Source organism: Parasteatoda tepidariorum, chromosome 4, assembly GCF_982258835.1.
Source record: "Parasteatoda tepidariorum strain Cologne lab strain chromosome 4, Ptep-v5.0, whole genome shotgun sequence".
Classification (NCBI taxonomy): Eukaryota; Metazoa; Arthropoda; class Arachnida; order Araneae; family Theridiidae; genus Parasteatoda; species Parasteatoda tepidariorum.
This window is the reverse complement of record NC_141758.1, coordinates 35,308,092-35,322,047: the sequence shown is the minus strand read 5'-3', so window position 1 is coordinate 35,322,047 and position 13,956 is coordinate 35,308,092. Positions and strand designations below refer to the sequence as shown.

Genomic DNA, 13,956 nt, shown 5'->3' with positions numbered 1-13,956 from the left:
AAAGTTTTAAATGAAAATTTTACAAACAGATTTTTAATGTGAAATCGACGGGAATCGTACAATATCGTGCACACAATTTCGGTTTTCGCCAATATTGACAATGTCGGTTGATGTAGACCAAAGCTGTTACAATATCCCTGTGCTACTTGGGGATTTTAAAATCCAAAATCGCGAGTCATATTCACGCGATTTTAAAATCCAACCACGTGATTCATATTAATGCGATTTTAAAATTCAACCGCACGATTCATATTTATGCGGTTTTAAAATCCAACAGCGCGATTCATACCCTTATGAAAATTTAAGGTATATTTAAGGTTGATTTGAGGTATTTTTGAGGTATTAAGGTTGTTTTGAGGTATATTTGAGGTATATTTAAGGTTGCAGAGAAAACAGCAATAAAAATTATACCTCGTAAAGGTTGTAATTAAGGTGTACGAGGTTGATTTATATATACTTCAGCTTGTTTTGAGGTTGTTTAAAATTCACTTCAAATCAACCTGACTGATAAGGAGATTTTTAAGGTATACCAGGTTTATTTTCTTGCACTTGTAACAAAAGAGGTATTTTTGAGGTATAAAAAGTTTTACCTTATTTCAACTAACGATAAAAAGGTATTTATTGAGGTATATGAAGTCATTTTATTTATACCTAAGCTTATTTTGAGGTTGTTTTAAATTCACTTCAAATCATCCAGACTGATAAGATGATTTTTAAGGTATACGAGGTTGTTTCTCTTACACTTGTAACAAAAGAGGTATTTATGACGTATAAAAAAATCAACCTTATTTCAACTAACGAGAATGAGGTAATTACGAGGTATAAAAAATATACCTTTTTTCTACTAACGATATTGAGGTATTTATGAGGTATAAAAAAATATACCTTATTTCAACTAAAGAGAGTGAGGTATTTATTGAGGTGTTGAAGTCATTTTATTTATACCTAAGCTTGTTTTAAGGTTGCTTAAAGTACACTTCATATTAACTAACTCACTTCCCAGAGTTCCATGCGAGCCGGCAAATGACGTGTGTGTTGACAATCGAAAGTCTATTCGAAATTCGGTAAGTGTGCTTGACATTTATTAATTTAGTTTTATCACTTTTAATCAAATATGCTTCAATTTTGAAACCTAAATTTTATTATTTTTGTTTTAACGACGCGTCCTGATCTTAAATAATTTAAGTTGGAGGATATTCTTAGAGGCTATCATTGTAGGCTTAGCAATAAGAGAGAATAACCGAAATATTTCTCGTCACTGTTTTGGGTAACATTACTGGTGAATCGGTACAGCAGGTTATGCACAGTATATTTTATTGTTTGTAGTTCAGTCAAATAGAACTATTCTTTTTATTTTGCTTAAATGTATATGTTTTAACGTAGCAGTATGCACGCTGATTAATTGAGAAAAATGTTCACAATTTCTCTTATAAATAAATCATTGAAAATTGAAAGATTTTTAAAATAGCAATTTTGCTTTGAAATTCTACTATAACTGTATGCTTATCGTTTGGATATTTGTTGCAAAGTTTATATTATTGTTTATATATATATATATATATATATATATATATATATATATATATATATATATATATATATATATATATATATATATATATATATATATATATATATATATATATATATATATATATATATATATATATATATATATATATGTATATGTATATGTATATATATATATATATATAGTTACAGAGCTTATCCACAGTTCCCTGATATTACTGAGATGGCTTAGGCTGTAAATAGCACATGCGCGGCGGCGCAAAAGAAGAAACAAGCAAGCTACTGCTCAGCCTTCCCCTAGGATATAGTTCTGAATTTATACCTAAAAGAAAGAGTAATCTCTCCTAATAAACTACAGAATTTATGTAATTGTTGATAGCAATAGTTTGCTAGATATTTGATAATTGAAAACTAGTAACTGTACTTGCTCACTTCTTCATGTTAGATCACAAAACTGCTATTTTCACTACACGTTATTTTCTCGCATTTTACCCACGTTAATTATTTACTAAGCAGATTGTTATTACTTATTAGAATATTGGGCAGAATGAAATTAAATCCGATTTCAAGTTTATATGACAATTTGTTTCAAGGTTATGAGCTTTTTCATGCAGCTGTTTATGGTTCACTACTTCAAAAATGTGTGAATTTCGGAAATCTTAAATATTTTAGAAATAAGTCAGTATGGTATGCAATTTTAATCCTGAATTGAATAAAATCAATTGCAAATAAAAACATTTATTGTTGAAAGTAATATGCATTATTTAGAGTTTCATCCTATGGGATGTGTATTTATATTTAAACAAGTGTTTGTAACAACTAACTATTAGTTTTATTCTGCTCTGTATTATAAGTTGTATAGGAGATATTATACTCAACTTATTTTAAAAGTATTATTTCAAATCATTCTCTCTTAGACATTTTCCTCACATAAAATTACTCACAACTTTAAAATAAATGCTCCTTATCAGCTTGTAATTTGTTCTATTCGATTGAGTGTAAAAAAAGAATAAAAATTGGTGCATAACTTTAAAATTTTAATTTATTAAACGATTGTAGATTCTTGATTACATTGATTGAAAATTATTAAAATAACTATTTTTTAAGAAACTCTGATGTGATTGACAATAACATAAGTCCTTTTCAGAATCAGCGTCAAAAATTTAAAAAAAAGCTGCCAGTTTCATGAAGTCTGACTAAAAGTTGAAAAATATAGACTAGGTTTGTTGAGTTTAAAGATTTTTAAAAAAGAAAGAGAAGAAAATCTAATTATTAAACTTACAAGTACCATAATGTTACAGATGTATAGAAAAATAAAAAGTGTTAAAATTGCATAATAAGATTGGAATTATACAGGATGTTTATAAAGTCCCGGACCCATTTTGATGTTTAATAACTCATAAAATAATAAAGATAGATTAAAATTAATAACATTAATGGTTAGATAGACTCAAAAAGTTTCATGACCCTTGTCAATGAACTTCCACGTGTGCCCCCTTCGTCGCACGGAGAATATCAAGTCGATAGTCAATTTCACGAGAGGTAGCTTTCTTTTTTACAGAAAAGACAATCTCATCAGTCGTATACTTAGACATGTTGGAAAACTTCGTATTTCCACAACTAGAAGAGCTTCAGCCACATGTCTTTTTGCAACAAGATGGTGCACCACCTCATTAGGGTATTTACGTTCGTAGTTCTTTGAATGACCATTTTACAGGAAGATGGATTGGGCGAGGAGGTCCAATTCCTTGGCCACCCAGATCACCTGATATAACGCCGCTGAACTTTTTTCTTTGGGGATTTATAAAGGACAATGTTTACAGGAGGATCGTGTCGAACATTGATGGCCTAAAAGCCAGAATTACAACCGCAATAGCCTCTGTGGATGCCGACATGCTTGCCGCTACCTGGTGTGAAATTGACTATCGACTTGATATTCTCCGTGCGACGAAGGGGGCACACGTGGAAGTTCATAGACAAGGTTCATGAAAGTTTTTGAGTCTATCTAACCATTTATGTTATTAATTTTAATCTATCTTTATTATTTTATGAGCTATTAAACATCAAAATGGGTCAGAGACTTTATAAACACCCTGTATATTTGAATTTCTGTAAATGTTGTTAATGGTAATACTGTCTTCAGTGTATTTTATTTTGTGGCTGTGATGCATGTCATGCTTTTTAGCTACGAGGATTGAATAGAAATGGCAGAAGATATTTATCTGAAAAGGAAAATTAATTTCATACAGTTAATTTAATTGATAAAAAAAATACTTTCTAATATTTTAAGACCTGCCACTATTATTGTAAATATGAATTTCTTACTAATTTATATTTTTTTCCCTTTTAGGTTCCAATAATTACAAGTTTCAACATGTAGACGGAAACAGTATTTAAAATAATTTTGTTGGTTTGTAAAAAAAGTGAAATTTTAGTTTTAAATAAAAGTACTTTGAATTTCAGCTGACTAATTATTTAAATTTGTAATTTTATAGCTTTAAAAATTCAAGCACCCTAGACAACTATCTTCTAAGAATACGAGTATGAGTTCCCATAAATAATTTTTACTAACTGTAGAATTTGGATAAGTGTTATTTTAAGATGATTTAAATCAATCTATTAAAATTATAGAAGTATTATGCATTTGAAACTTTCTTTTATAGCTTAACAAAAGAAGCAATTACTGCCGAAGGTTTAATATTAAAAATTTCAGGTTGATAAATGATCTCTACTAGTGAAAAAAAAATGTAATGTACATTATTCTTCATATAATATATGTAATATCTTTTTATATATATATTTTATTTTTTATATAGTGAGTCTAAAAATTAATAAACTAGGTGGTCCGTATAACACCTCACCTTCGTAGTGTTAAAAAAAAAAACGTCTTTGGTTGATAAATTAATACTTCTAAAAATACAAAAATATATACTTGAGGTTACGAAATAATAACTTAAGGTAGAGCATGGAACACATGGCGCTAATTAAAAATAACCTTTCCAATTGTTGAAAATACACTTCAGGTTGATTTATAACAACCAGAAGTGTAAAATGGCCCGCCTCAGGATGAAAAATATATACCTCTACAAGCATAAAATTATATACCTGAGGTTGAAGAATAATTACCTGAGGTAGAACTAAATACATTTGAGGTTGATTTATAACAACCAGAAGTGTAAAACGACACACGACAGGTTGATAAATATATACCTCTACAAGCATAAAATTATATACCTGAAGTTGAAAAACAATTACCTGATGTCGAACAAAATACACCTGAGGTAGATTTATAATAAGCTGAAGTGTAAAATGACACACCATAGGTTGAAAAATATCTACCTCTACAAGCATAAAATTAGATACCTGAGGTTGAAAAATAATTACCTGAAGTCGAACAAAATACACCTGAGGTTGATTTATAATAACCTGAAGTGTAAAATGACACACCTTATATTGTTGAATAAATACTTCCACAAGTGTAAAAAAATATACTTCAGGCTGAAACATATATACCTCTGGAGGTATATTTAAGGTATATTTGAGGTTGATTTTGAGGTATTCATTTGCACCCTTTTCAACCTTTACGACGTATTTAAACAACAACCTCCTTTATACCTTTAAAATATACCTCGTTTATACCTCGATTTTTTCATAAGGGTATTCACGCTATTTTAAAATCCAAAATTTGTGATTCATATTCACGCGATTTTTAAAATCCAAAATCGCGATTCATATTCACGCGATTTTGAAATCCAAAATCACGATTCATATTCACGCGATTTAAAATCCAACCGCACGATTCATATTCATGCGATTTTAAAATTCAACCGCACGATTCATATTCACGCGATTTTAAAATCCAACCGCGCGATTCATATTCACGCGATTTTGAAATCCAAAATCACGATTCATATTCACGCGATTTTAAAATACAATATCGTGATTCATATTCACGCGATTTTAAAATCCAATATCGCGATTCTTGAAAGAAGTAGAAGTAAGTTTTCTCTTGAATTAGTTACTGTAAAGATGTGGTATATTTTTCATTAGTAAGTAATTTAATAGTCGTGCCTTCCTATAATTGCTTAATTTTTTTTGATATAGTAGTGGTCACAATTTTAAAATTATATTTATGAAAAATTTAAAGTTAACTGTCTAAATGCTTCTGCCACTTTAAATTTTAAATATAAATCTCCCGGCATAGTTAAAAGTTGCTTTTATAAATCTCAGTATCATATAGAGAACTCTCCCCCCCCCCCCCTCTCCTCCCAGTGGCCTACATTGTAAAAGTTCAGCTTATTTTTGTCCACTTTCATGCCTGCATACCACAAAAAGAGTGTTTAATGTCAGATCAATTAACACGCAAAAAAAAAAAAAAAGAAGGTAGAACGAATTTGAGATGGACAGAAGGTCTAGAAAAAAAAACTTTTGGTCTTAAAAACTAGAAAATGCTAACAGGAAAAAGGTTTGCTTGGAAAAACTTTTCGAGAAGGCAAAGGTACACCCTGGGCTGTCGAGTCATTGTTTATTGAATAACTCAATGTTCCATGATTTTTGTAGCATATAATGCATGTTAATAAAAATAACTCATAACATTTCTATGCACAAAGTTTATTTCAAGAACATGCACAAAGTTCTGCAATTTAAATACATAAAAATCACTTCATAAGCTTCATGTGAGAGAACTCTCCTTTTGTTTCAACCATGCTACTATTATGAATAACTGCTACAAACTGACAAAACTTATAAGAATACATTTTATTTGTTAAAAAGTATTTCATTTAGCAAAAGACTTCAGAAACAACCAACCATATGTTTGAAAAAATTACAAACTCAAATTTCTTCAGGGTTAAAATATTAGAAAATAAAAAAAGAATTCTATGCATGAAATTTTAAAAAAAATTGAAGTTACAGACACTTAGTGTCATGATGGATGTAACATATCTACATCAGTTACAAATCAATAAATTTAATTTAAAAAAATAATAAATATTAAAAAAGGCACTCGTTAGTCATAAATATATTTGAGAGAGATAAAACTACTCTATTAACTCTTGTCCTTTTTAATTATCCCAAAATTCAATTCAAATTCGATATCATTTAGACTTAAATATATTTGCAAGGTAAATATTTTCAGATGAAGTGTTTTACTTAGAACTTTAAAAGAAATTGCATTTTAAATATTGACAACATTATTTGATGTCAGGACTTAGTTGTTCCAAGCGTGTTAAAATGAGACTCAGATCACCGTAAAATATTTAACAATGGTCCTTCAGACCAGCACATTTCATCATAATTGTGCAATCACATAAACTCTATATTAAAATTTTTCAAATCAAATTATTTTATTAACTAGAAATAATAGAGACAGATAAATGAACCAGGGAAAATGTGTATAGACTATAGTCGCACTGGAGCGAAAGGTAGGAAATGTAATACTCCGCCTTTGAAAAGTAGTTCTTCGCTATTTTGGAATTAATTGCAGTTTAAATGCGCGTACAAATATAAATAAATGTTGTATAGTAAGAAAAGTTTGTCTTGAAACATGCATTAGAAGTTTTTCATGTTTAAATGTATTTAACTTATAAATATCTTCTCAGTAAAGCTGATGTACAAAGAAGAAGGTGTTTTATTTTGGCGCTGAATTAGTTTTCAAGGCCAAGGAATCGGCTCGTTGGCTATGTTTCTACACTAGTCAGCCAGCTTTTCCATTCTCCTTGGCTTTGCTTAAGTGTCCTATCTCTTGTGCAGTTCTTATTTCGTTTTGTATTTGATTATTTAATTTTCTAAATATTAACCTCATCTGTACAATATTTAATGAACAATTTTTTCCCCTGAGAATGAATGAAAAAAAAAAACACCCTAATAGACAGGTGAATATTATTAAACTGATGACAGTTGAGCATATTTGCTGAGTAGCTAATTCAATATGTGATTTTATTATTATTTTTTTACTGCAAATGTAAAAATTGTTTTCGCTTTATTCAATCTCTGTGAAGATTCAAATTTTGCGCCATGTGTAGCTCTGAAGAACAATTCGCTTTTTATAGGAACTTAAATAATGTGATGGCAGAAATTTAAGCTTTTTAGCTTGTTCAATTAAAGGGACTTTTAAATATTATCTGAAATACAATTTCCATAATAGAAGTGTGCAAATCCGTTAGTTATAAACTAATAAAATGTATAGGAATTGAAATAATTTCAAAAAAGACGCAAAATTTGAATCATTAATTTTTTTTAAACATCGAAAGGTTAATTTAAACCAATCAATATTTTAATAATTATTTTTGAAATACAAAGCCAAAAAAGCTGAGAAATCCTTTCTCTTATGTAGAAAATATTAAGATATTTCAGTATCTGACAAAATATTTCGACACTAACTAATTCTACTATACTTAAATAACAAATTATACGGATTTTTCTCTTAAGCTTCCTTTCACCCGCAAAGATCCTGAAAAGTAAAGGAAAGTTCTGATATTTCAAAATATGTATTTTCTTTTGAAGAAATGCGTCTACCCATTCATGTAGAATTTCGCCTGATGAGAAATTGTAGATTGAATTCAATTAAGGGCTACCTCACAAAGAGTTTGCAGAAGGAACTGTCAACTGTTAAAATATTAAATGAATAACATGATAACTACCAGGATAGGTGGTTATCATGTTATTCAAAGAGTTCCTGTTGAGTCTAAGAGGGTGGGATATGACAGCTGAAAACATGGGGGGGGGGCATACAAGCAGTACGCCCCCCATGTGGATAATACTAATTATTTTTTTTAGGTAAGCTCTTTTGTCTCTTAGAAGCAAATATATTTCAGAAAAAAATTATTTTTATAGTAAAAAAAAAACTTTTCTGAAAATTTTTTTTTAAATTTTTTACTTATAAAAAAAAAGAACAGTAAATATTAAAAAAAAAACATAGGTATGATATTTTTCATGATCAGTGATTTCCTGCCTATGTTGACTTTTTCTTCCCCAACAAAACACCAATGAGGGATAAATTAATGTACATTAATCTACAAAAAATAAACATATAAAAATAAATATTTTAAACAAAGTATTTATGCGCATCTATGCATTTCTTTTTTTTACTTAGATTTCAGCAAAAAAGAATCTTTTTAAATATATATATTTTTTTCTGTTGTTTAAAATTAGTTTCGTTTAGTTAAAAAATCATAATAAGAAAATCTGCTTCTTAAATACTAATTAAGAAATCAGCTTACAACTAGTATCTTAAAATAATAATTAAGAGAAATGCTTTAAAAAATTGTGCTCTTTTCCGTATTCTGTACAAAGATTTAGTACGATTCTTGGTTTTAAAAAAAAAAAATTGGCGTTTTGCTTTCTTAAACGCCAATACTGGCCATTTTCTCTCCCTTTTTTGCTTCCTCATCCCCGTACTGACTTAAAGAGTAACCCAATTTCCATGTAATCAAGTCTACCTACCTTTCTCTCCAGTGCCAACTTAAGGTGGAATGGACTATAATGATATCTTTTAGTCACTGGTCCCTGAGGCCAGTAATTAAGTTTTCTTATTTTTAACCTTTTTTTTTCTTAGTATGTCATTAGTCCTAAAATCTTTAATAAATTACCAAATTTGTCTTCAAATAAACGTAAGAAATACATTTTTTTATTATATTGTTTGTAAAATAGTGGTATTTTTTAGGATATAATATAAAAAGTTGAAACTAATCTAAATTTAATTTACTAAAACATTAAAGTGCTTAAAACCTAACAGAAATTTCTATTTCTTGAACATTGGTACATAAAAACAGAACAACAGCTTTACTTTGGAGAAGGCAAAAATCAGATACGAGATAAAAAGATGTAGCTACTTATCAGGTGGATTACAGAGAGAACTTATGCGGGGGGGGGACGCACTGGACAAATGACAAAGCTACACAGCAAATACATACATTATAAGAGGTATATATTCATATGCAATGATCTCAGATCATATGCCGTTTGACAATTTATTTACAAATCTGAGAAAATAAATTTAATTTTCATTATGTCAATATTATTTCTGTTACAGCACATTTTAAACAATGATAGAAATAATTGATTAAAAAAAATACTAGCTGAGCATATTCAAAAGATCTGACTAGCCTATCACAGATTTAACTTTTTAGATTTCTTCCTATTATAAGATTCTTTATGTCATGGTAAATTAAGTAATATTTAATACAACATTAATTACTTCTTATATAATCACAACATGATCAAAAAACAAACTTTTCACTTCTTTGCATAATTATTTCTTTTATAAAAGATGTGTACAAAAAGTAATTGTTTCATTCAAAAATTTGTTAATAAAATGCTTTCTTGTTTATCACATATGTTCAGAAAATCATTAAGACTATTTATTCTTAATTATAAGTCATTCTCCTTCATAATCTTTTATTTATTTACGGTTTCCACTTTGAAAAAGTTAATCTATTATTTATCATATAATGTAACATCCGCAACACCAAATGTTACTTCCATAACAAATTAATTTGCATTTCTTATAATTATAAAAAAAAAATTTTTTTTTTAAAAACTAGAATGTTTTTGAATTGCATAATCCCCTAAATATATATATTAAAAAACTTTTTTGTTTTCAAATTTTGAAATAAATCATTAAAATAGGAAAATTAATTGCCTACTGTGCAATTTTGATATTTGAGAGTTACAACATCCGTAAAAGTAGATTTTTATGTTTAAAAAAATTTCAAATTCTGGAAGATAAGAAAGAAAGTTTTAGAACAAATAGACGGGACCCCAAGAAAAGTATTAAAGCTATTTTATGACTTTTAAGATATAAGCATTAAAAAGTCGACAAATGCAAAGTCCTTAACAGTTGCCTAATTGCTCCAAAGTAAGACTGGTCCAACCAATATCTAAATAAGAAATCATATATTTTCAGAGGCAAGCAATAACAAATAATTTTTTAATTATATAAAATAAAACCAATGCAAAAATAAAAAAATTAATTAGCAAAAATGTTGGAGATGTAACATAATTTAAATGATTCAGATAAATAGAAGATTCTATAAAGCAGTGTTCCCCAACCCCTGGTCCGTAGATCAAATGGTACCGGGCCGCCTATTTCATTGAAACTAAATTTAAATTCCCAGTTCATAGTTTGATTAGTTAAATTCTTAGTTTGAATTCCTGGATATAAGCAACACACTTCGGTGTCATTGTCTCCGATTACCCCCAGAGGGAACCGTCTTGTTGCACAGAAACAAGCTCAGGATTCTCATTGATTTAACGTTCTACTAAGTTAAAAAACTTTATATTTATTTTTTGGTGTAACTGTATTTTATTTTGAAGGCATGTTTAAATACAATTAAATTAAAATTAATAAATCAAAATAATCTAAAATATAAACAATCAACGCCCCCCCCCCCCTTGCGGGCCGCAGTAAAATTATGAAACATTGTCAGGTCCGCGGTGATGAAAAGGTTGGGGAACACTGCTATAAAGTATATACTACGGATAACAACTGACAAAAGAAAATTTTCACTATTAGCAAAAATGAGAAAGAGTAAAAACAAGAATTTATTCCCCCACCACTTTTTAATGCATAATTTTTACCCTAAATACTGTACATATGATTATTATTCATATGACAGTACATATGATTATTATTCATAATAATAAGACTATGTTGAGTTATATTAGTTTTGATGGGAAAATGTTACACAGTAGACAACAATAGGGTTTTATGCTAGTATGAAGTTTATAATGCTTATCTAAGCTTTCCTTCTGCAAAAATCTTTTTTTGCATATATTACAAGGATAAGGTAATTCATTTGAATGAACAACTCTGTGTCTCATTAAATTTCTGTGTTGCGTAAAACCTTTATTGCACACTATACAAGAATAAGTTTTTTCTCTAATATGAATAAGATTATGTCTTTCTAAATACTGCTTTTGAGCAAATCTTTTATCACATACATTACAAGAGAATACCTCTTTTTTATTCTTAGAATGATCAGACATATGTTTAGTTAACCGTGATTTTTTAGCAAATCTTTTATTACATAAGTTACATGAAAATGGCTTGGTATGAATCATACGATGACTGTACAAATTGTTTCCAGTTGTGAACCTTTTTTGACATATACTACAAGAGTAAGGCTTCTCTTCAGAATGACGACGACTGTGTTTTCTTAAATATGCCTTCACAGCAAAACTTTTATTACATATCTTACATGAATATAGCTTCTGTCCAGTATGAATAATATTATGATCCCTGAGAGTAGGCATCGAAGTAAACTTTTTATGACATATGTTACAAGAATATGGTTTCTCTCCTACATGAAATCTCAAATGATGATTCAGAGAGCTCTTATTTGTAAACTTTTTATCACATATATTACAAGAATATGGTTTCTCTCCTGTATGAAATCTCAAATGAAGATTCAGAGAGTTCTTACTTATAAACCTTTGATTACATATGCAACACAAATATGGTTTCTCTCCAGTATGAGTTCTGTAATGTATGTTCAGGTGGTTCTTCATGGAAAACTTTTTATCACATATATTACAAGAATAAGGATATTCTCCAGTGTGAATATGAGAATGCATTGTTAAAGTTGTCTTGTAGGAAAATTTTTTATCACATATATTGCAAGAAAAAGGCTTTTCCTTACAGTGAACTACAGAATGCCGAATCAATAAATTTTTTTGACGAAACGATTTATGACATATGTCACATGAAATTGAGTTTTTTGCAGACATGGATGCAAATATAAAATATTTTCAGTAGTTTTTTTTTTCCAGCAGAAGCAGCACTGAATATTGTTCCTTCCTTTGAACTTGATAATTTATAAATATTTCCTTTTTTTTTTCAATCTAAATTGGTTAGCTTCTGTCTAAGTTATTAGTGAATGAAATTTTTTTAATGCACAACAAATACAAAACTTAAAATATGTATACTTGCAATATGATTTAAATACTAAGACAATGTTTTCTAAACCAACAAAGAATTATCAGAAATAAAAAAATTCTCCTAAGAATCAATGCAATTCAATTAAAATATTTTTTTTTTCCTTTACTTAAATTTAACAGAGGTCTTATAAACAGAAATACTTAAATTTATGAAATAGAAATGTCTTTGTAAATTATTATGCTTTTAATGATCAGTAGCGATTACTTTCAGATAACTGTACCATCAATATATCATCAAGGAGTGAAATATCTTCCCCTCTTGGTGTAAAAACGGATCTCCTGCAAAAGGCTGAAGAACTATGAAAGAAAAAGGAGAATTTAAATCAAAGAATTTTAAGAATAAAGAAAATTTAACTATGCAAACAGATATTTAAAAGTTGACATTTTTGTATGCACACAAATTCTTAAAATCACAACTTATTTCAAATATTATTCAAAATAATAAATATATAACTAACTTTTTTAACATGCACTTGTGTTTATCTTAAGTATCAATTTTAAAGATATATGTAGACAATAAACATCTGCTTATAGCTTTCTTAGTAATAATATCTTAATGTGACAGAAATAGGCTAAGGGGCACGGGCAGGGTTGCCATGCGTAATATTTTTTCACCAAAAAATAGGGATGTGGTATTGGCGATCGAAATGGGCTGCAGGTGGCGTAAAGCAGAACTCTCTCCGTATGGCAACACTTTACATGCTTTCCCCATTAGCTTTTGGAGAGTCTTAGAGGAAGGAAGAACGTTAGTTTCTCTCTTGATATTCACATAGATTAGAATCTTTTAAGATGGAAAATTATCTGGAACTGAAAACTACATGTTACTAACTATGGTTAATAGTTCTAAAGAAAAGTATCACGGAAATTTTAAATATATTTTATTGAATAAAAAGGGAAAATATCGTAGTACATTCCTATACAACTGAAAAGAGGAGGAGAGGGAAGAGAGAAGGGCAAAAGGCATGAAACCGGTCTCTCCCCAGATGGCGAATTCGAGCATTGCGATCGCCAATAAGAAAAATAACATTTTCTACTGAGAAAGAAATTGAACTTTGAAATTGTAATTTATAATGAGTTAAAGAAATTTTCTCGATTTGGAATGAGAGTGAAGGGAGAACAAAAAACTTGCAACTTAAGCATTTTAACAAATTTTGAAACTTCGGTAACCCTAATCTTTAGCGTCCCGGGGGACAATCACCCATTTCGCCCACCCAGAACCAGTGGCGTAGCGAGCTTAACTCGCGCCCGGGGCACAATACCCTTTTAGCGCCCCCCCCCCCCCATTCGAAAACCATATGTTCGATATTATATGTAAAATATACTCGCAAATTAATAAATAAATAAAGTAAAATAAATAAAGTAAAATAAATAAAGTCATACACTCAAGCTAGGCTTTAAATTTGAGACAAAAAATGTAGTTGAGAGAACAAGACTAGATTTTGAAATGTATATGATCATCTAGAATTAGTTCAAAAGATACCTATTATT

The 13,956-nt window shown here is 29.1% G+C and overlaps 1 protein-coding gene across 1 annotated transcript; it reads right to left on the bottom strand.

The window, feature by feature from the left end:
• Positions 1-10,428: 10,428 nt before the first annotated feature.
• On the bottom strand, positions 10,429-12,997 carry LOC147810885 (uncharacterized). The gene is made up of 2 exons (XM_087160914.1): positions 12,927-12,997; positions 10,429-12,765 (listed from the first exon to the last, which is right to left on the bottom strand). The coding sequence occupies exon 2, from the start codon at positions 12,256-12,258 to the stop codon at positions 11,188-11,190; it is 1,071 nt and encodes a 356-aa protein (XP_087017040.1). The 5' UTR covers positions 12,259-12,765; positions 12,927-12,997; the 3' UTR covers positions 10,429-11,187.
• Between the last annotated feature and the right edge of the window lie 959 nt (positions 12,998-13,956).

Excerpts from the sequence above, each read along its gene's own strand:
- LOC147810885 (XM_087160914.1), bottom strand. The coding sequence starts at position 12,258 with ATGTCTGCAAAAAACTCAATTTCATGTGACATATGTCATAAATCGTTT.